General features: G+C 42.9%; 1 protein-coding gene across 1 annotated transcript in view; it reads left to right on the top strand.

Annotated features, from left to right (window-relative positions):
- LOC139991015 (spondin-1) overlaps positions 1-12,576 on the top strand; it is a 196,266-nt gene extending 183,690 nt beyond the window's left edge. The window contains exons 5-7 of the mRNA XM_072010770.1: positions 771-943; positions 10,698-11,062; positions 11,855-12,576. Of these exons, the coding sequence (XP_071866871.1) occupies positions 771-943; positions 10,698-11,062; positions 11,855-12,066 (750 nt within the window). The 3' untranslated portion in view covers positions 12,067-12,576. The remainder of the gene's footprint in view (positions 1-770; positions 944-10,697; positions 11,063-11,854) is intronic.
- Positions 12,577-27,841: the final 15,265 nt, after the last annotated feature.

Raw genomic sequence — 27,841 nt, 5'->3', positions numbered from 1 at the left:
GAATCGGACGCCAAGGCATTGTCTCGTATCGAGATCGTGTAACGTTCGTGAAAATCTGCCATTCTCGTTACCGATACTCGGCACACGCGTATTAATCGTATCGAACGTGGATATTCAATTCAGAAGTATTCCACCAATATACCTATCGAGTTTCCCAATTTCTCTATAACGTATGCGAAATGGAATTTCAAGGACGTTTATAAAACGTCGAGCAATTCGCCATTCGTGTTCCGTTTATTTCGCGTAGCTATTACCCGACGTTATTATCGGCTAATTTAAACGAGCTTTGTCGCCCGAGAATGCCCAAGTTTGACGCTGAACCCAACTTGAATCCGGCTATTGGATCCCGTTGCGTCGATACGAATTTCTGAACCGATAACGAAGCAACATAGCGCGCGCTAGTTGCACCAGCTACCAACGGCTGCTTTAGTGCCACTGTAACCATATTCTCGTATATCTGACCGTGTCGCAAATTTATTACGAACCCGCTTTCGAAGAAATAGCAGCGGAGCTCTGTGCTCCTGAATCTGCTTCGCAATTTGCTACGTAATACGGGCTATACGCGATCGCGAACATACAAATGACAAGCTTAATTTGGAAAAAATGTAATTTCTCGCTTTTCTTTCTCGTGGATTGATACAGCTGATCGAAATACGCTAGTTGATACTATAAATCCACGTTCGTGGAAAGAACGTGGCTTGGTATTATAATTCCACGTAATCGTATCTCAGGACGTTCTTCGTACTCACCACGTTCTTCGTGCGTTACAGCTGCGAGAGTACACGCTAACCGAAACTTATCACGAAGACGACGTCGAGGTGGAGTTCGTCAGCAACGACAATCTACTAGCGAACAGTCCGACCCCTAGGGGGATCGACCCGAACAGGGACCTGAACGAGGCCATCGCCGAGGAACGGAAGGAAATGGACACTCAGAGATACAGGTACGTTGCTCGCTCGTTCGTTTTTATCGAATTCCTCTTCTCCAGTTGTCTTAGCAACGCGAATAGCAAGGGACCAGGAAATACGAAACACGAGGGACGATTTCAAAATTTCGTGACGACAATGAAAATCCTTCGAGTATATAGTTGGCGATAGAGTGGGACAAGAGAATCTAGTTGTTGGCGAAAAACAATATCGACAGACGTACCGACGTTAAAAGATACGAAAATATGACAGTCGAGTTTGATACTCGCATAAAGAACAGTCGAATCTGGTCGACTAACAAACGTGTGACGATGTCCAGACAGGATAGGAGAACTTGAAATAGCACATCGTAGAGAAAAAGCAAAGAGCGAGAAGAGATAGTTTCTTAACCTTTCCAAGGTTCTTCGTAGATAATATCTATCTTACGTTCTTCTGGCTTTTGTAACCGCGATTCTGCTCTACCTCTCGTTCCCGTTCGTATCATTACGAAATCCTTTGGCCTTCCTTTCCACTTTTCGTTTTTCGCTCTATTTCTCTCTTTAACTTTTACGATCAAGCTGGGCCAGTTTCATAGAGGAAGTTCATCTTTCCCCATCTCTGCAATCCCGCTGGCGAGCTGGCTTTGTGCAACGAGAAATGCACGCAGAATCGTTATTTCCCTCTACTTTCTCACGTAGCTCAGGCATTTGAAAAACTTTCCTGAAAGTTGGGCAAATTTTTCACTGCAACCTCCCTTTTAACCCCATTGAGAAATCTGACCTGGTATTTCTCTAGGCGCTTGCCGAATTAGAGTAATTGCGCTGTGTAAACACGTAAAACGCGATCGACCGGCAACACCCGCGTTTCGCTGTTTTATCCGGAATGCGTGCGTTAACGCTCGACGAACTCATGCAACGCGAAACGAAAGCTATACACGCTTTAACGTGTAACTGTAAAGTCTCGAAACACGCCGGAAATCATAAACACCGTCGTAACTTTGTTCTCAAGTTGTAATCTGCGAGTCGTAATTCTAACCGCGATATTCGATCATTTCCAGACGTATCTGATAACGAGTTTCTGTTTTATCAAACGCTTCGATATGATAGAAAGTAATCTGTCGAATTAATTACGAAGATAAATACGACGCACGCTTTTACCCTGCTAAACGAATTTTCCACCTTACGACTACCCAAAAGTAAATGTATCTTCATTTGTACGATACCAGTTAAAAGCGAGACTAAAGTAGAGTGGCGAACGAATTTATCCAAGTGCACGTGCGAAACATTCTCGTATCGATTTACGAAGACGGTGCACACGCTTGTGAAACTATTTCGTAACAGGTAGACCATAAGTCTCGTATATTTTCGTGCGATCCGTTTAACACACGACCGCCAACTTCCATCGTCTATGCCGGATATTATTCTTGCGGATACTATTTATCCGCCGTAAAACGAAACCCATGAAAATGCAATAAGAGACGACCGCGAATCAGATGCGCTTCCGGCCGTCGATTCTCTTGGGTCAGCGTATACATTTGACATCTGATGCTCGATAACGATATTACTTTTCGCGGACTTGGCAGATTCTTAGTGGCAATTTCTGCGATACTCCCAGTACAAAGTAGAGTGCCCTTATCGTCGTAATATCCGGCCCGGGCCAGTCCGCCGACACGATCATCTCGAAACGAACGATCTCGTCGTAACTTTTCCCTTACTTTATACTTTCCCCTATACTTTACCTCGCTTCCACTCTCCTCCATCTTCGCTTTCCTTTCCGATCTTTCGTTCGCTTCACCGTCCCTTTTTCGGGGATAGCAATTTTTATCGAATCAAGGTCTCCGTACGACAGGCACGACCAGAGTCTTTCGTCTTGTCGAATCGAATCGCGACCACTCGACATAACGTTCCACGTGCAAATTATCGATTAAAGTCGATGAAATTTCATTTTTACGAAAGCAGAGGTCCGCGTTCCGTTTTCTAAATCGCTAGGTCGACGCGAATTTAAGTTTCCTTCTTCCAAGATTTCAATATCCCGGGTCGATAATATTTGCTAGATTTTGTTCTGTTAAATACATTATCGACGAAGAAAGTTTGGAAGATTTGTAATAAAAATATCAAAATTCTGTTATCGACTGTCACGAATAATTTTCTCGTATAAGCTTAAACTTGGCAAGGATATTCGTCGAATTTTCACCTGTACGACATTTTAACGTGTAAATTATTCGAGATGAAAAGTAGAAGTGGGCAGACAACTTGATTCCAAGAACGATTAATTCTAAAATAATTGTTCTAAATTCGAGATAATCTGTGATGGACACTCAAATCCTTCGTGACAGTGAGAACGTATCAATACGTGTTAATCGGTTGACAGACGGTAACTGACTTTCCCTTCTTCCGTCACACCGTATCGTTTAGATCTACAGATTGGAAAATGTCTATATCCTTCGCGTCTATGTCAGCAGTTCAACACCCTTCGTCCACCATGTGTCCGCGTATTGCGGAAATCTCAAAACAGCAAAAATTCGACAATTAGATCGACTGGAATCAATAAACCAGAGAATCGCGATACAAACGTTATTGGGAGGAAAACGCTGTATCGATCGGTGGAATAAATTTTTCAGTCGAGCTGCGGGCAATTGTTTCAACTCCCCTCGTCGAAACAGTGTGATACCTGCGACCAACGTTGCTGCAGACCAACGACAAGCGTAAAATACGTTGCTTCGGGTGCGAAACTTTTAACCAAATTGGAACAACGTGCAGACGAATTTACTTTTTTCCGGCATATACACGCAGCTACCTTGAATTCGATGCCTGGAAAACGTGAAACGCCTGATCAAGCTTATGCCGTACTGCACAGCCTCGAAACTTTTCAATCTACGCTGTGAAAAACCGATCACCGATCTTGAACCAACGTTTTTTCGCAGTTTGATCGATCGGTCGAGAGAGTTGCCCTTTCGTCTCGCTAGTCTCGGAATAAAAATACCGAAATTGCCGAATCGTATTTTAAAGGCCACGGTCTTATGTATTTTACTTGAGCGCGTGTTTCTGCGTGTACAGAACGTTAATGACAAGTTCCATAGAGAAGCTGTCACGACAGGTGCAACAGCTCATCGAGGAAACAGCTTTAGAAACGTTTCTATAGATGTCGGCTACCCCGAACAATGTCGCTCGACGTTGAAAAAGAAGTGTGTCGCTGGCCAACTACGAAGCTATATTGAATAATACTGCGTACAATATCCTAGGAGCGACCCACTTTCCTTTTTCAAACGTAATCGCGAAAAAGAAGATGCTGCCGATTATTAGAACGACGAATTCCAAGCGAATTATGGCAGGTGAGGAAAGTATAGCGAGATCGTAAAATAAAGCGTTAAGTAGATTTCTGAATCGGACACAGTTTAACAAGAAGAATCATCTTTCTATCCGTATCTCTTTAACGTGCTTAATTTCCGTGCAACGCGTTTAAACGGTTTCTTAATGTTGATAATTTTGGATCTTAAATGCCGAAATAATGGCAAAGGAACACTATGATTACACTTAGTATTTATATTAAAATAGTTATAGATTCGTTTGATAAAGGATTTCAAAGATATTCGTGGATACACACTTGAACGCTTCTCAGCACTTTCTTCCATACTCGACTGTTACATTCGTTTGTTTTCGAGACACATACTTTCACACACTCGTATTCAGATACATGTATCACTACTACGCGGTCAATCTAGTCTAGCACACAAAATTATACATATCTCAATACTTAACAAAGTATTGGAAAGTAGAGAAAGTCAAGTAATCGTTAGACGATACGAAGGAATATCATTTAACTGGATACTTTGTACGACAAAGAAACTAATCCCCTGTATGAGATACGTATTTTGAAATTTGTACTATAAAATACACGTAGTTGAAAGTTCGCAAACCGCGTTAAACTCTGAGACTTTATTAAAGATAAAACGTGTTCCAAGCTTTTAGCGGTACTGTACAGCACCATCGGAACGAATCTCGGATATTTTACATGTTAGAATTTAATCTTAAAGTTAAGATTAATAATCTGTGGAAGACACGATGTTTATGTTAAAATAATATTTAGTGATATTTATTAAACAGAACTACAGAACCAAATGTATATAAGCGAGTAATATAATTAACAACGTATGGAGATTGTTAACAGTTGGCCAGCTACTCTCAGACTAGACGTGGGTAGTGACCTATGATCCCTTAAATATTTTGAACCCCACTCTCTATACAGTAATGAGTATGACCTGTGTAAGTATGCTGTTCAAATGCCTGTGTAGGTGTCTGCGTAAGAGTATTTGTGCCTATGCGTGTAGTATCGTTGTACTCCAACATCACAGTTTTTACTTTTACAGAGAAATAGATTGGCATTAGCGATGCGCTTAAACCGAAATATACATAGTAGGTACGTTTAAAGCTTCTCTAGTTCGATCCTGATCAAACGTTACGGATCTCCACTCGTTACGCTGCTCTCGAACTAGATTCCAAGTGGAAAACGAACAGTAACTCGTCGACTAACCGATTCTCCATATCTTGCATTTTACCGGTAATAAAGTAACGACGTGTACGCACCGTTTCCAATCGAATGGGAGAATAGACGCTGATGAAAACAGAGACGAGAGAAAAATAGACGAAGATGCAGATTACGATGATCGTCGGGATACGATTGAAAGACCGACGATTCAAGCCCGAGGGTACGAGGCCGATTACCAGAAACGACGATCGGCACTCGAAGCCAGAGTGACCAGATAGCACCGTGTGCGATCGAATCTCGGACGTTCTTGCGTTTCGTCGACTCGCGTCCTTATTGATACGTACCTTTCCCCGCCCCGATTCGATAGATCGTTCGTAAGACTACGAAAAGCGCGATAATTGCAGACTCGATCGCACTTATCTTCCGAAGGAACGTTGCAATTACTGCGATCGAGGAATGTTGCCATTCTGCGAGAAATTCTTGGAACGAATGATAGTTGCGGAATGTTGGTCGATTTTGGGAAGATATTTAAATTAGGTCAAACGTGGATGTGGAATTTTTATTGCTTTCGGGTGGGGGGAAACGAGGCAACTTTAAAACGATGTCACGGATAGATGCAACGATTCGTAGAATTTGAACGGTTATTGTAAAAATGTCTTTGCGGATATGGAAATTTATGCGCGTTATTAAAATAAAATGGTTGGAAATTTCCTCGCTGCCGTAATTGGATACGACAGTGATGGTATTGGTGAAACGGATTGAGAAACGTAGCTTTTGGTAAATGTACTTTAAGCGAATTTACCGTCAATAACGTTAAATATCTTGTAACTTTTACGTGGATTTTCCGATTTGTTTGAAACTTTATCAAGATAACAAGGATAGTCGTGTCTCGTTATATCGCTAATGAAGTTTCACCAAGTTCTATGAAACACGTATAACGTACCCGTAAAGAGTTTTCCAAGGTAAATGTTCAACTACTTTTCTAAATCGCATAAATAAGCATTGACACCGTAAAGTAAATATTATAGGAATAAATAAAAACACGATAACGAACGAACCGCGGTTTCGACCGTGCGTGGCAGTTGTGGTGGTTGAAAAAAAAATTTCAGGCACCGACGGTTGTCCCGGCTTGACGCTCCTCGCATTCGAAGATCCAACATAAACAAACAGCTTTATTTATTCAGTTCCCAGAGACAGAGAGAGAGAGAGAGAGAGAAAGAGACTCTTTTTAAATTAGAAGGGTTGCTCTTTTTCCATGAATACAGAATGAAACTCAATTACTTCGTAAAGAAGAGCCAGCTTTCCTGCGAATGTTCGATCAGATTACGATTAATTACTACTCGTGATGAGTGTCCTTTGACGATGCAGCAAATCAAATATCGCGAATATCGTATTCGTTTCTGTTATCAAACGTATTCCGCTTTTTCGCAGAATTAACATTAATTCCGTAGCGTGTTACGTCACGTACGAATTATCGCTGGAATTTCAATAGAAAAAGATGGAAATATTCGAGCGAAACAGCAAACAACGATTCGCCGATGGCTCGTACTAAAAGAAAAAATTCTATAAGCTTCGCGATGGACTACTTTCCTCGACATATCCACCGAACGTCCTCATATTTTTTGCAGAGTCGTCGAAAGCAGCAGAAACCGGAATTTAGCGTCGGCTGGCGGACGCGAATTTATGCCTCCGTGAGCATTTGCATTTTAAAATTGTCAGGCTCCGGCTGTGCACGGTAATGAGCTATCTGAATTGCAAATTCAGATATAATAACGCGCTTTCGTAAATATATTTTCAATTACCCGCGAAGGTGACGTTACGCTTAATTGACCTTTCCGTTTACGCGAGCAAATCGCCCATCGAGTTTTCGAAAACGCTCCCCTGGCTACATCGGCCAATTTTCCTATCAAACGGTCGGTTCAAACTTCCGAACAGGCTGTTGCGCGTCCCAGCCACCGGCTGTAATTTCGTTTCGCGGATCCTACGTGAAACGCTCACCCTGTTTACAATCTTGCTTTTCTACATCAAAGTCACGATCATGGAATTAATTTTCCAACTAAAAATCCCAGAACATTACTATCATCGTTGATATAAAACGAGAATGATTGGAAACGATAAGTTGACCGTAGATATTTGCGCATTTGTAGCCACTTTGAACGAGAACAAATTTTACGTTCCACTTTTAAATTCGACGCTCGTTGCGTGTCGAAACTTTGCATCAGTTTTTCCTTTTTTCTTTCTTCGTACCAGTTGCGCGATATCCTCAGACATTTTGTCACTTTTTGATCGTCGTTACACGCTAATGTTTGCAATAACGATGATTTGCACGAATATTCGCAGTTTTACGATAGAAAATTACACCTTACATCCATCACACGGTGAAAAATAACTGTTCTTTCGCAGCCTGTTTCGCCTTGAAATAAAAGAAGAGAAACTTCCTAAGCCTAACGAGCCACGAAAGCTTCGTTGTTGACGTTAGTTGGTTTTTCCAAGAAAATGCAAAATTATCGCCGCTCTCAGGATACTTCTATGCCAAAAGCTTCTCGGCTCGGCTTCTTACATCCCACGGTTTAATGTGCACGGCAATTAAGACAGAGGGTAAGATTATCGTACGGCAACGCATTAAAAATGTTATAACCAGCGAGAAATTAGCGAAAACTGGGTCAACGCTGATGTCGCGCGGATGAAACGATTCTCGGAAAAACGAAAGGATGGATCGTGTCTCGATGCCGGTTAACGTCGATAAATACCGCGGAAATTTCGAGCGTTTTCCTCTTCGTTTGTTCGTACCTTTTCCAACAGAGCGGAGGAGAACGGGGGAATAATTTAATTCTGACGGAACGCTAGTCTTATTTTCTCGCTGTGTATCGCGACAAGTTCTTTTTTCACAACCTTCGGTGTACTGCGATGCTCGGCGGAGATTAGGCGAAAAAAGGCGTGAAAAATAGTCGCGCCAGATCCACCGTGACTATAAATAATCGCGCAAAGCGAATAACGACGACGTTAATAAATTTGAATATTAACGAGACCATTAATAGCAAGGACGGCGCAAATGAGCTTCGCGGAATCTTCCTTTTTCCCACGACGAGCAGCGGTGCTTTTATCGAAATAGTTATCTGGCGACGTACGTCGTGTGAAAAATTCATTTTCACGACACGATCGTTTCGTCGAGACGTCGCGACTCGTCGACCGAGAAAATCGCGTCTCGATCGATCCTCCAAGGACTGCGCTGCGTCGAAGTGCTTGCCTCAAAAGGCGAATCTCCGGTTATTTTCGAGCCTCTGCCGAGCGAACGACTCGTAATTCACGACGAACGATCAGAGAAGGAATAAACCGGCGAAACAAAATTCTCAGGCGAGATTTTGCCACGAGAACCGTTCGCGAGAGCCAATTCGCCGGTGTATCCCGAGGCCTGGCGAGTGTCTCCACGACGGAATTGTCGCACGAAATTGAAATCATGCAAATGCTAGGGAAATAAATTAAAAACGTACACAGCAGCGCGTCAGCCTGCCTGTCTACCTGATCCCCGTAAATTGGAAAAAGCTACGCGGTGGACTTAAACTTCTCGAGTTAGGTTTATTTTCCGAATGGGCAACCATCGGCGAGTGAGATTGCACCGTCTACTCTGGTCGATGAGGAGAACTCGTTTCGCCGATGATTTTCAGTTCTGGGTTGCTCGTCGGGAAACTCGAGCTCGCTCAAGACCGACATCGTCTAATACTAAGAAACACGAGAAGATCGAAAATTCCAGAGCGCAGAGTAGAAGGATAGGGGAACGAGCAAAGCGGGATGAATAAGTTTCGGTTTGTGAAACAGAAATCTCGCTTCTTCTCTTTTCTCTCGACACCTCTTTGCTTCCTTCCTCTTCTCTCTCTCTCTCTCTCTCTCTCTCTCTCTCTTTCTCTCTTTCTGTTTTTCCTCCGGACTAAGGGTCTCGTCGCGTACAAACGTAGACACGGCATTCGTAAATCAACTCTCGAAATTGTTTTCGAGTGGGCCACACCTCCCACGCTTCGGCAAACTCCGCGTCTAGAAATCCAAGCAACGACCGATGGACTGACTACGTGGACACGCCGTTCCCGATAATTTTCCTCCTCGTGGGAAAGCGACCGGGTGGCGACCGATACGTTTTGATACGCGGCGAGCATCGGCGGTTGTTTGAACAGATCTCGTACTGGAACGCGATGGAAGAAGTTTGTGGGAATTTCGATGCGTATAAACTTTTCTTTCGTCCGTTGGCGTAAAACGCGCCACTTTTCCAGCGGCGTTGTAACACAGAAAAGCTCGTCGGTTAATTATCGAAGTTAAACCACGAAATAATTAAATACGTTCGCGACCGGCTTGGAACTGATGCGCCGAATGACGAAAGAGTAAAGCAATAGAAAAGTTGGTAGTTTCTTCGCAGGCACAACTTTTTGAAATATAAGCAAGTTTCGAAATTGTGAATTTATATGATGCCACGAGATGGAGGACAAATATTTTTAAACGTGCGTTTCTTCCGTTTGAATCTTTTTCTTCGGGAAAATAGGTTATAACGTACATAAGCAAATTAAATTTTCTAGTTTTCTCAACCACCGAAGTCATCGACAGCGTATAGACAAAAGACTGGGACGAAGGCAGATCATAAACTGTAGACAGGCGACGATAGCTTTGTCACGTAATAAATAACGAAGTTTTATAAAAAGGCGAACGAGCAATAGCCCATTCGTATACTTTATTAACTGCAGAGTACAGACTGACTTACTGACTAAAGGACTGGGGTTTTTATCTACTCATTGTGACTCACATACCTTATGAATGGGAGTCCGGCTATTGTCTTTTCTTATTGCTATCGCATGACTAAATGTTACCGACATGTCCGATGTCCCCAGATGTCTGGATTTTGGGTGGCGTCACAGCTTCAGGGTTTTCAGTCATACGGTAACACTGCTAACGTGCTGGATCATCCGGACCAGCTCAAATTATATTCCGATTTGTATTTACACTTCTGTATTAAAATATATTTTCCACCTTACAATTTCTCCGCGCGTTCCTTTGTTCACACGTCTAATAACCTCAACGTTAATATATCGAAACGGCACATATACTTTCGTATGTAATTCCATAGAATTTCGTAGAATTCGTAAGAATCTTGTATTAATTTAATAGACGAAACAAATTTCTGTGCAGATCTCATTTTTCTAATCGTCTTTACAAAGGACGGATCTGCCAAAGTATCCGTAGTCTATTAACGATAAATTATAAAAATCTATAGAAAAAAATTCCATAGAATGTTGGAATAAAACGATCGATTCTCGTATATTACAGATATTGGACGACGACCGGAAGTGGTCAGATGATAACCGAGCTTCCACGAGACAATAAAGCAGCGATCATGGACAGCATAGCTTCGTCGTATGCGTTACAAAGACCCAGATTCAATGCGACACCTTCGCCGAAACTTTCGAAAGTCGATGGAAAGATCGGCTGGCCTTACTATCAAAAGTACAAACAAACAGCGGAAGCGCAGAAGGCACAAATCTTCGAGGATATTCAGAGGAAAATGGCAAACGCGACTAGCGGCAACAATCTTGGTCGTTCGTGGAATTCCACCGACATCACGACCCAGCGTCAGCACAGGCTCAGAATGAAACATCATCGACTAACGTCTAAAGGAAAACGCTTGAGAACGCGTGAGTAGAAGATCTTGGTCCTGTGTATTCAGCTTCTCCTTGAAAACCTTTCTCCGCTGCTTCAAAAGCTACGTGACACGGTTCGTGCCAACAATGACTCGACCACGTTGATGCGATCTTTTCATTCGTGGAAATTAATGATAAAACAGAGCTTAACAACGATGTGTTCCGCGCAAATGCTCAAAGAACGTTCTCTTTCGCGCCTCTCTGACTCGCTGCATTTAGAATCGCAGTCTTTGTCGCCGCGTCGATTATCTTTTTATATTTTCCGTTTCGTTTCATCTCTTCTGTTCCGTGTAAATACCGGTTTAACGCTTGTTTTCTGACGACTTGAATTTATTTAAAACCAGCGACAAAGCTCGTCATAAACGGACACAAGCGCGCATTCTGTTCTAATCTCTCGGTTCTCAATTACGCTCGTTCATTTAATCCCTCGCTGTACGATTTTTCCCGAAACTGTTTCATCCACGTCTATTTCAGTCCATAGATTTTTATATTGCGATCTTGCTTTATCTCGTCGAATCTCTATTCGAGTCTTTTCCTTCGCTACGTTTCATTTTCGTAGCGTCGAATTTTCCTATTCGTACGAAACGATGCATACGTAAACTGATATGCTAAATAGATCGTATAGCCATCTGATGACTAATTTGCTTGGCAAACGCTGACAAATGTCTCTTAAATGAATAAATTTGCAAATTCCCATTTTCGACCAACTAATTTCCACGACAAATCCAGTTTCCGTTTAATCGAGACGATTGCAAGATGATTAATGGCGTTGTTCGATGATCGCAGGTCCTCCGAGGGATTGCAAGGTCGGAGAATGGGGTCCATGGAGCGCCTGTAGTCGTAGCTGCGGCGTAGGAGAGACGCAGAGGACGCGGAAGATCACGATAAAGCCACGCCGTGGCGGATCAGCGTGTCCGCCTCTGAAAGAGACCAAGTGGTGCGGCAGCGCGAGCCCTTGCTCCGACGGCAAATCCATCGTGGACAGCTATCAATGGTAGTCGTGTGGTCGTCGGTGAAACGATCCCGTGAACGACGAAGTCGTCGACTCGAGATGATTTACCCGGAACGATCGGAAGGGAAGGATTCGAGGGACCCGGTGGGTCTCGACGAAATAGACGAAAACGGCTGGATCGTTAGCGGTCCGCTAGATTGCGTCAATAACGTTATCGTAGTCGTAGCACCAAAGATTTCGCACGGGCAGAGACGGCGTCGATAATATCACGATCGATCGTTTATCGCTCGATCGAGTCAATAATTATTTGTTTATCGGCAGCTAAATATCAAACGTAACGAGAGAAAAAAAATAGGCGAGTCGTGCGTTACCGTGTAAACGGATGCGACATGGGAATAGAAGAAGAAAGGCCGCGCAAGGAAGCTCCTTCTGTCTTTGTCGAACAAGGCACGCACGATGCGCACCGATGCAGTTGTGTTTGCTGGGTGTTGCACTTACGTATTTATCGTACGAATATGAATGCGTTATTAGACAAGGACACGAGGGATTTCTGTGCAGCGTTCTATCGCGTACACGCTTATCCTTGTATCTCTGTGACGAAGAAGAAACATCGTTCGTTCCGAACCTTGGCCTACAAACCGAGTTTCCTGCTCTGCATAAAACTCGTTCGTGTTCGACCCTCGGTCGGATCGACATATTTTCTGGATAGAGCGTTTGGAAACTCCGTTGGGAAGGGGCCAAAAGGACGAAGGTATAAAAATGCAACACGAACGAGTTAAGAGGGATCGTTGGAGCGTAGAATGGCGCTTAATTTTCGACGACTTTCGCGCACGGACGCTTTTCAATACGCCGTCGATCGATCGCCAATCGACGTCGCGTTTCCTACGCGATATTTTCTGCGTTAGTCCGCAGCACGGAAAATTCGTATCTCGATCTAGCTTGCTTCTCGGTTTAACCGTCGGTCGACCCAGCGTTATATCGACACGCGGCGATACTCGTCGCAACGCGTTTTCGAACTTCGACGCGCGGAAGAACGAACGCCTCTTTTTGTCGGAGACCACATCTGTCCTTGTTGAAACGTCGAGGCGTACGCGTTTATCATTCGTGAACTCGACCGATCGGAAACGAGATAAAGGTTGTCGCGATTCGAACTGTGAAATTCCACGAGAATTCGAGCCGGTTTACGGATTATCCTGGTAGGATAAAGCGAATTCCCGAACGCGATCCGCTGAAACTCGGATACGGGCGTCCCAGTTCTCACCGTTGTCGGATATCCCGTCGACGCGATCCAGTCTCGTGGTTTGGCAACGACCGAAAAAAAAAAAAAAAACGAGGAAAAAAAGGAGAAGAAGAAGGAAACGAGGGAAGTACAGAGTTTTCCGAAGGTTCGAAAAATTGCCGGCAATTCCCCGAGCGGCTAAGGCGTTGAACGCAATTAGTCCACTGGTCTTGCACGATGGAACGTCGTCTCCAGTATGTATGTGCCAGTTACTGTGTGTATGTGTATGTGTATCGCGTGTGTACGTGTGACGAACGAAGAAGCCGGTGGATGAGAAAGTTTCTCGGTAGAAATCCAACGGGTGGTTCGCGTGTCGATCGACGGTCTTAGAGGGACTTAGTAACCGGTCGCCGGATATCCTACCATCCGAAACTAGCTTTGCATTTCTTCGCGATTCGTGTCCGGGACACGTATCCCGGAACCTGAAAGCGTCTATTGATTCTACGCCAGCGCCAGTAGTTCAGAGTGAAGGGAACATCGAGTGGATTATGGAGATGCTACGTTTGAATTTTTTTAAAGAGAGAACCTGCGTCTTGTAACTTATAATCAGGAAAAAAGCATCTATTACTTGTACGTGTGTGTATCGAGCAAAGTGAAATCGATAGTTGCGCTCTCGAATTTATGGACGACGTTGTATATTTCCGCGTTTGCATCGCTTCGCTGCTGCTACGGTTCTATTAACCTTTTAACCGAGTGCACTTCTCGTTCGAGTGGTGTTCGCGTTTTCATTTGAACGGTGCAAGAATTTATCGATCCCAGCCCCTCTTCCAACGTTTCTACTTGGGAAATGGTGTATATGAAAATAGCAAATACCGCGTGCTTCGGTCTCTATTATCGCTATAAAATGATTAAATACTCGGTTAAGGGGTTGAAAGTACGCTCTTCGACGGATCGATACCGACACATGCAACAACATCTTACGACGCTCATCTCGCCCTGTCGAATTCGTAAGAGATTTACAAAGAGAGAAAAGGGAGAACGCGAGAGAAAAATAACGAGAGAAAATGAAAGAAGGTTCGTTCCGCGAAAGATCTTTCCCCCGCGCCAATGTTACGGTATTCGTTCTTATGGCGTGATAGGGAAATTTTTATAAAAAAAAAAAAAAGATATCATCAGGTACATACTTAGGTGAGTGTATTATATCTTAGGCGTAAATTTAACGATAATAATTAATAACTAACGTTTAATCGTAATTCGTTAATTAATAGGCTCTGGTATTACGACGCCCGTCGAGGGCTGCACACGCAACGGCTTGTCCTCCTCGCGTAATGTTATTTCGTAACGGGCAACGCCGCAATTATGCGGCGCGCTATCCGTCGAGGGACACCCTGTCGTGCGTAGTCAACTATCGTTTCGAGTAATTAAAACGATCGAACGTGGTAAAGGGTTGGAAACGAGGGAAAAGAACGACGTAACGTAACCGTATTCGTTTGAATTTCATCGACTCGTTCTGTAAAAATAGAATTCTAAAAGAAACATTTCGCTATTGATCTATCAGGTTATTCCACGAGTAATATCGTCCCTTATCAATCGCCGGAACTCGTAATTAGTCGAAAAACGAAAACGATCTGTTAGATATGGAAGCGTGTTCCTCAAAAATAACCGACGAATCGACGAAGTTTCCCGAATCTCGGATATGTATATAGCACGATTATTAAAGCAAGAGATATCGTTATATTTCCAATATTTTCATGCTACGATCAACGATCATAATTAATTTGAAAAATTAAATCGTATAGAAAATCGTACGTTTAGTTTCAAAATCAAGTTGCAAAATAGGAAACACATGTCGCGCTGTTCCTCCCTCTCTGTAGCCTCCGTGTACAGGCACGGAATTACTTATGGAATGTCCGAATGAAAATAGATTAAAAAAGAAAGAATCGATAGAGTACAAAAAAAAAAAAAAACGAAAGAGATTCGTAGCCAATTTCGACTACGCAAGATACGCGTAATAATACGCGAGATAAACAGAAGCAGGATTTCGCTTATATCCACGGAACGAGAAAGTTGTTCGGTGGATTGTAAAATTTCTCGCGGTACAATACGCGCATTACGATAGAACCGACGAAAGGGAGGGCCTTTTATTTCAACCGGGAAGAAGGACCAAGCCGTCGCAGTTTTAGCAGCATTAAGAGAAAGGGGATGAACGTTTTATAAACTAAACGCTCGAGGGGACGCTTTCTTAACGAAAGTTTCAACGACACTGAGAGAGAGAAGGAGTAGCCGTACTTTGCCTAAGAAATAAAAGCGCGAGATAACAAGGAGAGGAGACGTTACCAAAGAAAACGCTCGTGTAAATGTATATCTTATCCTTTCCTGTATTTCCCACTTGCCAACCCCTTTGCATTTCCCCTCGAAAAACTTTTTCCTGCCCATCCTCCTCTTGAATCTTCCGTTGTCCTCCATCTTTATACCCACAAGCGTGTCTGTGTCATTTTTCTTCCTCCCTCTTCTTCAAACCTGTCGCAGACGCATAAACGCTTCTCCTCTCTTTCTCTCTTCTCCCTAACGCGTGAGCGGCTCACGGAAGACAATGACAAATCAATGAGAGACCGACCGAAGGGAAGGAAGGAGGATGATTCTGTACAAGTCACTGTGCATTCTAGCCTCTAAGGACCTAGCCGATAGGACTAGCCGTTAAGCAAGAATATGTAGCAATGTATAACACATAAGTTTATATTACATAATAAAATCTGTCGATAAAATCCGTTCGAACGATATTTTTCACTTGTGACGTATGATGAATGGTATTCGTATCGTAATAAAGTAGCTATTATTTCAGGAATGGTCGTACGATTTTCGTATCCTGCTCTGGTCTCCTCAATCTATAAGATTCGCAACGAAACGGACAACCGTCTAAGTATAATCGAATTCCATGAACGAACGATCGAAACGTCATAGGTTTCGTTCGATCCTCCGTGAAATTGTTTGCTATCACGGTCAACCACTCGTTGCAGACAAACATACTCGAGCGACTTTTACCTTGTTTTAATTTAATCTTCTGTACAGAATGTTATCAGCTAATTGAACGATAAATGTATTCTTTTTCTACGTTCTACAAGACCGATCCCATCGGTGTTAACGCGTTATATTTTTCTTACAGAGAAGTAAGAGAAGATGGAAAGGATTAAATTTAGCGGACCATTCGATGGCAGTTATCGTAGCAAGAGGTAAAAAACGTAACGGTAGAGAAACATTCTTCGATCGTAAGGTGAAAATGCAACAAAAATACCGGTCCTTTGATAGAATCGCGCCACGTATATATGCATCTCATGTACCTTGCTCATAAGAGGTAGTGTACACGTTTATACTGGCGGAAGAGAAGCCACGGTTCAGCCATTGTTCGCTGGAAAAATCAGCAAGCGAAACCTCGTGGATAGAACGCTTTCTGTTAACGATCCGATCCCTCTTCGCAAGCCAACCGACAATATTAATAATCGTCCCGGCGGAGCAATTCCAGAGTCGGAGGGTAGAGAAAGCTGCCACCGTTGGTTGTTATCACGCAACATTACCCGAAAATAAAGGACGCGGTGCGGTTTGCTGGGAGAAAGACGAGTACGAAGGACAGGTAGCCAGAATACAATACCTACAAGGCGTACGGATCTTGGAACCCCACAGTCAGATAAGAGGGTGGAGGCAAACCCACAGCCGCCCTTTGCTCGACCCTCGACTTTCGAGGACGAGCCGAGTGCAATGATGCTGCACGAAATCCAACCTCGTCCCCCTTTTACCCATTCAGCCGCACTTTACCGAACCCTTCTTTATCTCTTCGCGTACAGTTAATCGCATTAACGTCGCCCGTTTCTTTCGCTCCAGACTTTTTGCCGTTGCTTACTCGAACGTAGTATTTATTCCCGGGGAAGAGAAATTAATCGTGGAGTGCTTTTCAAAGAGACCGTCCGTATACGATGTCGTATAACCAAGAAAAAGACTTGTCTATGAGTGGAATTGTCTATGAGAGCGATATCATGGGGAGAAATAATTATATTTAAGGAAATATTTTCGTAGAATAACATTTTCCTATTTCGGGCTTCGAGAAAATAGCTTGAACGTGTTTAGGTGAGAATCAGCCTGATACACGCGTATGATAAATTCCCAAACTTTCTTTTCTCGGAAGCAGAACGTCTCGTGGAAAATTTGATCGTTCGTTTTCGACTTATTTTCACAGGCAGAATGACCTTCTGTCGATTGTATAGTCCTTGTTCCCAAGAATGACAAAGTTTTATTTCGTATCTTTTTCTTATTTTTACACGTGTTATTTTCTATATGTTATTCGGTCGGACTCTGTGCAATATAGTTTGCTCTTAGATTTTCCGAATTCACAAATTTTGTAGAGATACTTTTACAAATAACGCAGCGAGTGGCGGGTACAAAAAGAGTGAACGAGCAAATAAATTGTTCGAACGACGATGATCGTGAGAAAAGTTTTCAAAATTTTCTTCGGGCCAACTATCAACGTGTCAAGTCTCAAAAGATCGTCTCGATGCAAGGTGGATTAAAACTCAGAATAAATCAGGTCGCTGAATTCTACTCGTCAAAATCCACGAGCCTATTGTTCGCCGGTACCTGAGGGAAGTTCCAAACTCGACAGTGCAAATGTTTAAACGAGATAAATCAAAGGACCAGTGGGTGTCTTCTGGCTTGTTAGACCAACCCTCGACGCGTAAACGTTTCCAAACGAGCGAGTCTTAGTCCAAAGATTCTCTCTCTCTCTCTCTCTCTCTCTCTCTCTCTCTCTCTCTCTCTCTCTCTCTCTCTCTTGCTTCCATCTTGGAGAGACGAGCCATGGATTAATTATATTAACGTTTCAATTAATCAAGCTTGGACCTCGAGAAGAGAAACAAAGATAGTTGTACGATCTGGAGGACTTGAAACGCCGATTGAAACGAAGCTTCTCTCGTTATCGTGTTTATCTTAGTTTCGTCGATCTTTCGCCAAGAAATAAGCGTAGCTTTATTAGAGAAACTTAAAGAAAATAGGCGCGAAAGTTCGTTGGTTCTCGTGCTTCTTGCTGGTTCGTTGAGAGAACACGGTTCCAGTCAAGGATTTATACTGGCCGCTCTTCGAAAGTTAATGAAACAGAAACACTCTACAACGATAACGATGAAGAAACATTTTCCTTCATTTGGAAATGTAATTAACGAAAATATTAATCGGTACTGTAGCTGGGTCGTTGGTCGATAAAATTGAAACCAAAGACCATGAAGGATTTTTGTTTCTTTTTTTTTTTTTGTTTTTCTTCTTTCGTTCTAACCTGAAATATTTTCAGACCATCGGAGAAACATAATTGGCCGGAAGAATGCAGCCAGGTTAAATTAATCTCTTTTTAAGAGGTAAAAGAACGGATTTAAAATAATATCAAGCATTGCCGTGTTCGTTCATGAAACCAGAAAGTGACCTCGTTCACCGCTGAACTGCAAAAATAATAAAGAGCGATTCTAAAGCGTTCCACGTTCTGATGTAATCTACGTCGTCTCTCAGCAACCAAAGATATATCACCAAGATTCTCGAAGCATTTCAATCTTACTCTAGCCATCAAAATTTACCAGCCAAACTAATATCTCGGAAGATCCGCAGCTTCTGTCGCGCGTTTCAAGTAATTCGGAGCAAGTCGAAATGAATGCCAGCCAGTTTCCCACCGACTCCAGACACTGTAGCAATTAAAACGATGGTTCTCGTCATGTCGGTACTCGTGCACATCGACCGTGTATATGTTCATGGAAGAGACCGGTAAAACCGCGGTTCAAATGAGAGATAATTGAGCGTGAAGAGCGGAGAGATGACGATAATATAATGGGAGAAGACGTGTAAGGCGTATCTGGTCGCACGGCAGATCGCTCGTAGTCCGTTGTAAGTGAGATATTGTTAGTGGAACACGTGCGCCTGGTTAGAGGCTAAGACAGTCCCGGGGTTCATAAAATTAATAACCCATAAATCCAGGGGAATATCACCGAGAAAATTGCCCGAACATATATTACGTCGTCGTGCCGACTCGCTTTCGCTCCGCCCTTTCCTGTCGCCGAAATTCGACGAGGGGACGTCCGCTTTGAGGGTTCGTATAATCAAAGAAACCCGCCCTTTTCTCTTGGAATACGTTGATACATCGAAGAAAGTTCAAATACGGCTGCTTTTCAAAAGCCGGATAAAAATAACAATTCAGTTGAATCACTGAGAAATTTGTTTTTTAAGAAAAGACTCCTTGATCTAATAATAACTTAGGTTAATAATAATCAGAGGACAAGGACAGCGAGAAAAGAAATTTCTATAAAATAACACGTTCTGTCCAAACAGAAGTGGTAGAAATTCGGGTTAGTATAAACTAAAAGTAAAATTAACAGCGGGGATTGTAAATGGCGCGGATATATCGGTTCGTTCTACTTGAACCGGGCGGAAGGAACGTGAGAATCAATGTTTAGTCTGCAAACAAAACTGTACATAACTGCGTTCCTCTGTTAGCAGCGTGCATCTGTTACGATCACATTGTTCCAAACAATGCCCAGAGGTCTCGCTGCTCTCAATCACACGGTGTGTAACTATCCTGCAAGGTTACTTCCTGCCCTGCTGAATCTCTCATTTTCCACCTCCCACCTTCGCCACCAACGTTCCCTTCGGTGCGGTGTTTTCGAACCAGAGAAACCGTTACGCTGTTTGTCAACAGCGTAAGAAAAACTCATCTTTCTCATATAAAACGACCTACCGCTCGTCCAAGTAGTTTAGCCTCGTAATGGTCAGACATCTGGGAACTCGACTTATCCGAATTTATCGAGGGACGAAGAATTTATACGATAGAAGTTTATCACTTTTTCCATTTATCTACGATTTTTCGTTCGTACAAATAAATTCGATCGGGCAGAGATTCTCTTGCATAACTGAATTAATATTATCGGCGAAATCGTAAGAGTTGCTGATAAACTGCAATGCACTAGGCAATTACGCAACTCGTGTTTGATTATTTAGAACGAAAATACGAGAAAGCATCGACGATATATTATTCAAGCCAGTAGATCTCGATCTCAAAGTTCCCAGCAAATTCCTCAAGATTCTAGACTACCTTCAATCAGTTAGTAACTCTTTGAGTTGCTAGTCACGATCCAGTACAAGACTCTCGATACTCGGAAACTGCGAGGTAGAAACCATACGTAAGACGAAGAAAAAGAATAAATATGGGAGAAACGATAGTTTTTCGAAAGCTAAGATCAACGAAAGGCTACACTGTAGACCAAGCTTCCGGTAAGACGTTCCAAAGCACCAACGTCGAAGCTTCCATAGATTAGGATTAGTCTTTGCAGCAGCTTCGTTCGTGCGCACAACACGAGCAACTCGTTCGTGTTTTATGGTACGTTTACGTGGTTAGGTTTCTTGTCGTTCTCTCCATTGGTGTTACGGCATTGCAAGTAAGTCAGCTAACGGCTAACGATAACGCAGATATACCAGCCCCGTCGTCGCTACCTGTTCCGTTGTTGTAGTTAGACTTTGCATTCCTCGGGTTCGTTCGCGAATGCCTTTCGAAGACTAGGCGAACCGGGTCAGAAATCAAGAAGCGGAGCTATCAGAGAGAAGAATCCGACAAAGTTAAAGACTGCGTTTAATGATATTTAATCGAGATTTCAGCGGTACGAAGGTGACGTAAAGGGAAAGCGACGAATGGCAGAATTTATGAAAGAACGTGGAAGTAAGTCAGTTTCGAAATATTAATAATTATTCTCACGATGATACCTGGTAAGATAACACTGCGAATATCGAAGGAAGAAAATGAAATAAAGCAAAGGTAGCAAGAAATTGCGAAAAAATAGAAAATAGAAAATTTCGGGACTGCGGTGCGATCGAATGGACTCGACTGTACGTTTGTCTGAACGCGTCTTCCTTCAAATATTTGCATCTTTCCCCTCGCAAGAAAATACGAATCGAATCGCAAGCAGTGGCCTGAATTCCCTTCGATAATCTTCCACGTCGTTCCAACCTCGTCATTTTACCATCGTCCTCGGTAAACTTTCCAATCGACGTAACCCCCCCCCTACCTAGAAATATTCCGATAGATATTTCAGCCGCTCGCGTGTACATAAACGCACGTGTGTGTCGCGTTCCAACGTAATACGTCGTCCTTATAGGAAATTCATAAGATAGTCGAAGAGCCGTAAACAGTTGCAAGGTATTTCCCAAACACGCAATATACCCGCGCATATTGAATATCGCGCGAACGGAGGTGACAATCGCAAAGGAAATCGCTTCGACTTCCAGCCATCCTGTTACCAGACGAGCCAAAGCTTCTCGGTGACAAGCAGGGATTAATTTGACGGCTCGGTTGAAAGTAATATCGGCCCTCGTGAATAATGAACCGAAACGCGGTCGCACGTACACGGACGAAAATACACTCGATTTAACTTTTAATTAATGGATTCGTTAGGGTAATTGAATCGACCCTGTACCGGTGTAACTTTTATCACCGCACCGACAGACCCGACATTCAGCCTGACTTTGCGGCTTTCAAACTTTCTACGATGTTTCAAACAGTCTACGCCGCTAGTTACTATACCGTTTTCAATTATTTAGTCATTTTTCTGGACGAGTAAAATATGTTAGGAGACAAGTTAAATTTCACGTTGTTACCTAAACGCTAGCCTTTCGCTTTGCTTTACGTTTTTGACCAGCGGAAACTTATTCGCCGACCTAACGTTCTTAAACACGGCATACGGCAATTAAACGAAAGAACAGAAGGACGGACGATAAAATCGACGCTTGTAAGATAGAGAAACGAATCGACGATTGTGTGTTTCGCAGTCGGAGCAGTGATCAATATGTCGAGGCGCAGAATCGACGGAAATTCGTTGAATCGGCAGGTACTGCGGATGAGTAAACGACAAAGGCTGGCTTTGTCGTGTGCCGTGCATAGCGTCGGCCGGAAGAGGAAATCGAAAGTGTGATAGACCCTCTGGGATGCAGCGAAGCCTGTATGTAGTCTGTCTAGCGCAGTCGGTGCATTAATGCGGCCCGATCAGCGAAAAGCTGAATATCAGACCAACTTCTCTCTGATCTTTCTCTTTCTTTTTCCATCTTCAAGCTAGACAGGGTTTATCCTCGTGTCAGCATCTTCCTACCTTTGCTCTTCGACTAAAAAGCTTCAACACCTAGTCGAACTCGTGATTACTTTGTTTTCTCGAGCTTTATCAATCGTCAAAAGGTGGAACCGATTAAACCAAATGTCGTGGCAGTAAGAGCAAAGATGCACCGAGCTAAATTGTTTTCTAAATCGGTTCATAGCGTTGATTTAGTGCAATAAATGGGTACTTATTCTTCGTTTTCGACTTATTTCCACACGTAGAATAATTTCCTCTCGATTAGCTTGCCATGTTCGATCCAGAATTAACTATTATACGTCCGAGTATACTCGATAGATTTTCACACTCGATTTTCTCGAAAACTGAGCGAACGAAAAGATGTTATTTCCTGTCCATTTTGTTACTTTTTCGCAAGATATCAGCTTGTACATATCTTTGGACCGCGCGAAATTCAGCTTATTAAAATTCATTACGACGAAATGAAATCACGAGTAACACATAGCTTTTACGTGTTTCTAACTGGTGTCAGGCCCGCGTGTCTCGCACTGTTGCATCATATATGTAAAGCTACTTAAACAAGGTACTTAAAAGATTACGCAAACGCGACGCTAATCGAGTTTTATTAATTCATCGAATCAACCGAAGACCAATTGACCGTTACAGTGTTATTCTCGGCAGTGTTTCTATTATCTTTGATTATAATAGATCCTCTCCGTGAATATCGTCGAGACGCGCCACCCTTTAGTCTCGATAACCCTTCAGCAGCCTCTTAATCAACGCGATCCAACGAGTTGGAGGATGGGAGATGAAAGAAGGAAACGAGAACGAAAGCGAACAACGAGCGATGACACGCGGAATGAGAGAGAAAGGGAAAGCACGGCCGGAAATGAAATCGAAATTATTTTTCTCTTTTTCCCTTTCTCCCCTTTTCTCTCCGTCCGAATACACGCACACGCACGTACCCATACACACACACACATGTACAACGGATCGAATGGCTGGAAAATACCATCGAACGAGAAAACAGCAGTAACGAAAGACAAAAAAAGACGAGAAAGAAAAAGGGGAAAAAGCAACGAGCCGAGAGGCTGGAACGTTAGCCGTTCTCTTTTTCCTTTCTTTTTTCCCTTTCGCAGCCGGCAAAAGCGCGTTATGTAACCACTCGTGGAATCCGGACTACTTCGGGTTATTCTGCGTGACTCGGCTGCGTTTCATCGGCGTGTACGCTTAACCCACGAATAACACGCTTCGAACGAGCGAACGGCGCGTACACGCGTTTACGGACAGGCGGCTGTGGGCCATAACATGCCATAAAGATGCAAATAGCCGATTGCCTCTCGAAATGAGAAGCATCGAACGCTATTCGGGCCGTAGCCCGTTCGATCGCTAGACCTGTACCTCTCGATCTGTGAAACAATCTCTCTACGATGTAACCGAAAAGAGTGTGATCGAAACGTTGCGTTCTTCGGCCAGAGATTCGATAATATCCGCGTAGATGTTCAAAGGAAAATATTCGCTAAAATATTTATCGAGCGGCAGAAATCCCTGTTTAAATTTCGTTGCTTTATCTCGCTAAAGATACGAATTTGCATAAACCTGGCCAATCTAGCGATTACGAACCAACCATTCTTCATCTGTGGATAATACATGCAACCCGCTCACGCGCTTAACAAACTTCCATTACAGTAATTGCAACGGATACACGTAGTTCAGACTTTCTCTTGTATCTACCGCAACGTTATCCGATATATCGTTAACGTTATACCTGTAGAACCGCAATAACGAAGAAGAATGGAAGCAGACGTTTATCGAACAGATTTAATGAACGTACCATCTGGAATAAAATAAAACGGTGGTAGAACGACCTCGAACTTGCGAAGCGAGTCGAAGATAGCGACCATGACGAGAATCGATGGATTACAGCGACGAGTAAAAGAACTTACGATCTGCCAGGAAGGCCAGACAAGAAAAGAAACTCGGCAGAAACAACTTTTCCTCGTAGTCGAATGCAGTTTCACGCAACCGAGGAAAGAAACGAGGGGAACCGTTGCCAGGATACGATATAGCGAAAGGTGAGCAAGCCAAAACGGGATCTCGGAGCGAGCAATGTAAATTACAATGAACGATGTAAATTACAATGGGCTGGTGGCGTTCGCCATGGGAAGTACGTCGTCTCGTGCGATTAATTCAAACTTACGGTAGATTCGGCTGTTTCCCGTCAAATTTTAACGAAACCCCGAGGAAAGAATCCGGTTCGTCCGGTGGCGAGTCACCCTCGCTGATTTTCCGGTACGCGCTTAAACGAACGCGCTTTAAATATTCCCAACGCGGACACTTTCATTTCCGACCGCTTCCTGTCTCGAGAAATATCATCGTAGGAAATTGTCCGCGAGCGCAACGGCTAAGAATAAGCCGAAGCATGACCGAGTTTCGCTCTTATCGTCGACTTGTTCCCTGTGTGTACTTTCGGTGGACTCGCGACAAACGTTCCAAACGCTGCCAGACACTCGATAGCACGGAATTGAATTTTAAAACGTGTAAATTCCACGTTATTAACTCTCATGGTACGTTTCACGCGTTATTTTCCATTTTTGTGTTGTGCGGAACATGGGTAGCATTTTACATCGGAAGAGAAATTCTGTTCGTCTTTATGATATTACGAATATCGTAAACGAATTACTAATTAATTTAACGATAAACGCGTCTGTCTTTGGTAAAAAAACAGCCTTAAACTTTCGTGTATTCTCCTAACAGAACACAATGTGAAAGGCTCTAAGTTTCCTAAAAGAAATACGACTTTTGCGACTTTTTCTGTGGAATCGTACAGACCGTGGCAATTAGCTGGATAGTTAATTACTTGCTAAATAACAACGCTAACTAACTGAGACAACTGTGCCAAACTAAGCGTATATTTGCAGGATACGTGTAACTGAATGTCACTGATGCCTTACCAAGGGATGGTAACGATAAACGATAAATAAAAATAAGAAAGCTTTGATACATTGTGTTTTCTTCGTAAAAACGTTAGAGAAACTGTGTTTCTGTTATTAATATCGACGACATAGTGGACGAAAAATATGTTTTTAACGCGAGGCGAAAGATCGTCAGACTTGAAAGGGGTAAAAGCTCTGTCGTTAAAGGAAATCACGTTACCGTGGAACATTAAACGTTGTTTCTGGATTGAAACTAAAGCCAGATTGGGACATAAAATGTTGGAGGAGAGATGAGATATAAGAGACAAGGGTTAAAATTTTCATCGACATCTATAAAGCAAAAGCGTCGTACATGGGCATCGAAGCGGTAAAAACGGTAGGAAAACGTAAATAATTCGTCGATTACGTTCTTAGAAAGATGTTCCCGGCCGTTTTCCCTCCTTCTGTTCTACCCTCGAGAATCGACATGACAAAGCCACAGCCCTCGCAAGACGTACCGCCCTATTCCTGCTCGCATTGGCAGCTCATTTAAATAAGAGAGACATCTCTGACGAGATAGAGATAACATGAAAGGGACCGAAGCAAGCCCTCCTCTCTCAATTCTATTGGGTGATAATCCTCCTATCCTGAATTTTTCCCGATGTTCTTCGATTATCCCATAAAACATTACCGTGTATAGTACACCATAAATAATCGATAATACTTTCAGGCCTTTTCTTCCCTCCAATCTACCAGCAGTTTGTCATGGAATATGTTTGGCGAAAAAGAGATATAAATCTAGTTGGAAAGCTTCGTAGCGTCTACTATGTTAATAATAATTCACCTGGTTTGTATCAAATTTCGTCACAACTACCAAGCGTTATACTAACAGTTATTTAGACGTTACGTTGTTACATAGACGTTATACCGTTCCAAGAAAATATACGAACAAGTCTGGGAAATTATACGAGGGGAAATAACATTTAGTACATAGCAAGTTAGTAAATAGAAAATTAGCGAGCTCGAAGACACGAGTCGTAGGCATGAGACAGGACAGAAATTCGTTACTACCACTTTGTAGGAGGGTGCTAGACGACGAGAAGGACGAGAGATACTGGTTTGGCATCTACGCAATTTCCTTCATTAGCATCGAATTTCCGCAAGATACCCTTCCCTGGCTTTAACCCATCCCCTCTGATTTTACGGCGAGCTCCTACCAACAGCTCTTTCCCCTACCACGACTTATCCCTTGCGTAAACCAAATCTCTAGTTGAACAGAGATACGAGGTATCCACCAGGTTGCCACTAGTCATTAGTAAACCAAACCTTATATAAATCAATCGACTGACCCTTGATTGGGGATCATTACATAAATGAATCGAGCGGCCTAACGAGTGCAATGATATTGCAGACTAAATATTAAAGCTGCGTGGAGTTACATCGACACACCGAAGTATTATACGTGTCGCATGATATTGTTTGAAATTTCAATGAAACTTATCGAAAATATACGTTTAAATATCACAGGGGTAAAATATGTACGGTTTTGTTGATCTTTCGATTTTTCTGTTATTTAATGGTCAAAGCGTTATACTTTGATACAACGTAACTAAAAAGAAATTCGATCCAAAGACACACTTCAAATTTTGCCAATTTAATCGTAGCGGTGGAGCCTCGTTACGCTGCTGTTTCAAAATGTTTTGTGCAATGTATATAATTAATATATCCACGAGAAGTTTCTATAAGTATGAAATACTTTTGCGAGCCACTATAGTTTGACATCGTCTCTCTATACCTTTTCCTATCATCCATTCATTTCTCATCGGTCAGCGAACAAAAATAACGCGCTCTTACAATGCAAATACATTTTATATATTTCACGAATTCCATGCCGAGCCAAAATAAACGAACTGCCGTGACCGTCGATATATCGGACATCAAAGCTGTCTCGTCCAAGACAGTCGCGTATACTCGACGTATACTCTGATCGCTGTTGAACTTCCTTCTTTACAATATTGTTCGTCCAACGGTCATCAAGATCTAGTTATGCGCTCGATTACCTCGAAAGAACAGTCGAAGAGACTGGAAAAGTAACGTGGATGTATCTTCCCTGTAAATCATGTCGTCGTTTCCATATTCAACACGCAGGACGCGTAGTTAACCCCGTTGGCTATCCTGTTCGCGATCAAATTTCATTTAGCTCGATTCTCAGCAAGCAAAATGTAATTTCCATGCAAACTCCCGACCAACAGCGTAAACTTTCCTCGCTAACTAGAAGTCGAGCAGAAACGACTGGATCATCCGGGTGAACCACGAGCCAGGATAAAGGGGTGAAAGTTGCATTCGGCCGTCAGCCTTTTTTATCGAGGCTGGAATGACGGCGAATCAGGCCGAACCAAGATAAAGGTCGCTATAGACCGCAACTTTACAACTTTATGGCTGGCCAGGTAACTAAGCAAATTTTACGCTTCTGCACTTTATGTGCCAAGCGACGAATGATACTTTTTTCACGATCTCAACTTCGCTCAGATCGTAAAACTCCGCTTAATCACTTTGTCCTCTAATAGATCGGCT

Source organism: Bombus fervidus, chromosome 9 (genome assembly GCF_041682495.2).
Source record: "Bombus fervidus isolate BK054 chromosome 9, iyBomFerv1, whole genome shotgun sequence".
In the NCBI taxonomy this organism is placed as follows: domain Eukaryota; kingdom Metazoa; phylum Arthropoda; class Insecta; order Hymenoptera; family Apidae; genus Bombus; species Bombus fervidus.
The sequence above is the reverse complement of the archived record's forward strand: the minus strand, read 5'-3'. Positions and strand labels throughout refer to the sequence as shown.